This window comes from Sinocyclocheilus anshuiensis, unplaced genomic scaffold (assembly GCF_001515605.1).
Source record: "Sinocyclocheilus anshuiensis isolate Anshui unplaced genomic scaffold, SAMN03320099.WGS_v1.1 scaffold1809, whole genome shotgun sequence".
Taxonomy (NCBI): Eukaryota; Metazoa; Chordata; class Actinopteri; order Cypriniformes; family Cyprinidae; genus Sinocyclocheilus; species Sinocyclocheilus anshuiensis.
Window position 1 is genome coordinate 540809 of NW_015538093.1, and position 1283 is coordinate 542091.

A 1283-nucleotide genomic window follows, 5' to 3' on the forward strand; every position below is an offset into this window, starting at 1 on the left:
TGTGTTTAATTGGGGTTGGAGCTAAACTCTGCAGGACACCGGCCCTCCAGGACCGAGTTTGGGCACCCCTGAGTTAGATGCTAGGAGGAAAACTATGAAAGCGACGGAATCATAGTTTTATGGCCGCCAAATACAGAACTTCTTGATCGCGTTGACTGCGTAAGTTGCATTGATTGTCTATATTTACATTTATCGTGTGTGCACGGTTAAACCTATTCTTGTAATTGTGAATATGTGAGCATGCTGTCGATGAAATGAGAAGGATATACAGTGGGTACGGAAAGTATTCAGACCCCCTTAAATTTTTCACTCTTTGTTATATTGCGCAGCACTCGGTTGCAGTGTGCAGGCAGGGTCCGCTGTTGTTGTGCACTGACCTGCTCTCCTGCATCGCAGTATGGATCGCACCTCCTGTGTGGCTCTGCGGCGCGTCAGTTTCTCGTCGACTTCAGGGTGGCAATATAATTTAGGAAATCTCTCTTTAATAATCACGGAATAGTCAAGTCAAGTCAAGTCAAGTCTGCTTTATTGTCAATTCCAATGTGACACAGACAAGACTGGACAGTTTTTGAGAGAATTATCTCCATGCTTCCCAGAGCTGTCCAAAGTGTTCACTCGGGTAATGTGCTTTTTTGGAAGCACATATCTTTGTGAGAAACTTTTCTCAACTATGAACTTCAATAAATGCAAGTACAGGTCCAGGCTTAGTGATGCCCATCTTGAAGCTGTACTCAGAGTTTCAACTGTGACCTCCATCAGGGCAAACATGGCTCAGTTGTGTGAGCAGAAGCGCTGCCAGGTGTCTGGCAAGAAATAGAATAGTGTACAAATGTATTCAGGGTTTGCATTTGTTCAGTGCAATGTTGTTAGTTGAGTGCAAGGTTTTAAGTTATTTAAGTTAAAATAAAGTAAGGGAAAAATATTTGCACTACCTGTTAAAAACTAATATATACTGTTATAACAACGATAGAGACACTGCTGTTTACATTTTTTGTTAAGTTTGACAAAAATATTTTAGCAATGGAATTTGAAGTAAATTAGAAATAATGTTAAGTAAATTTTCAGAAATGTTCCGCTTTCTTGTTGTGCTTGAATGTTAAAATGGCCCTCCTATGAGGTGTCAATCACAGCAATGGCCCCCAGCCAATTTGAGTTTGAGACCCCTGCCCTAAAGGCATTGAATTTGCTTTCATTGTAAGAATTTTTGTAATTACGGTTTAAAACTCCAATCACTAAAGTATTCATAAAAAAAGGCATTGAAGCAAAAAAAAAAAATACTACTA

At 39.8% G+C, this 1283-nt stretch overlaps 1 protein-coding gene and 1 pseudogene across 1 annotated transcript in view; one reads left to right on the forward strand and one right to left on the reverse strand.

The window, feature by feature from the left end:
* LOC107683647 (TP53-regulating kinase-like) overlaps positions 1 to 504 on the reverse strand; it is a gene marked incomplete at its 5' end in the record, with an annotated part of 2740 nt that extends 2236 nt beyond the window's left edge. Inside the window, one exon of the mRNA XM_016479724.1 lies at positions 378 to 504. Within this exon, the coding sequence (XP_016335210.1) occupies positions 378 to 504 (127 nt within the window). The remainder of the gene's footprint in view (positions 1 to 377) is intronic.
* Positions 505 to 766: 262 nt separating this feature from the next.
* The window catches only part of LOC107683648 (solute carrier family 2, facilitated glucose transporter member 10-like), a 4155-nt pseudogene continuing 3638 nt past the window's right edge, over positions 767 to 1283 (forward strand).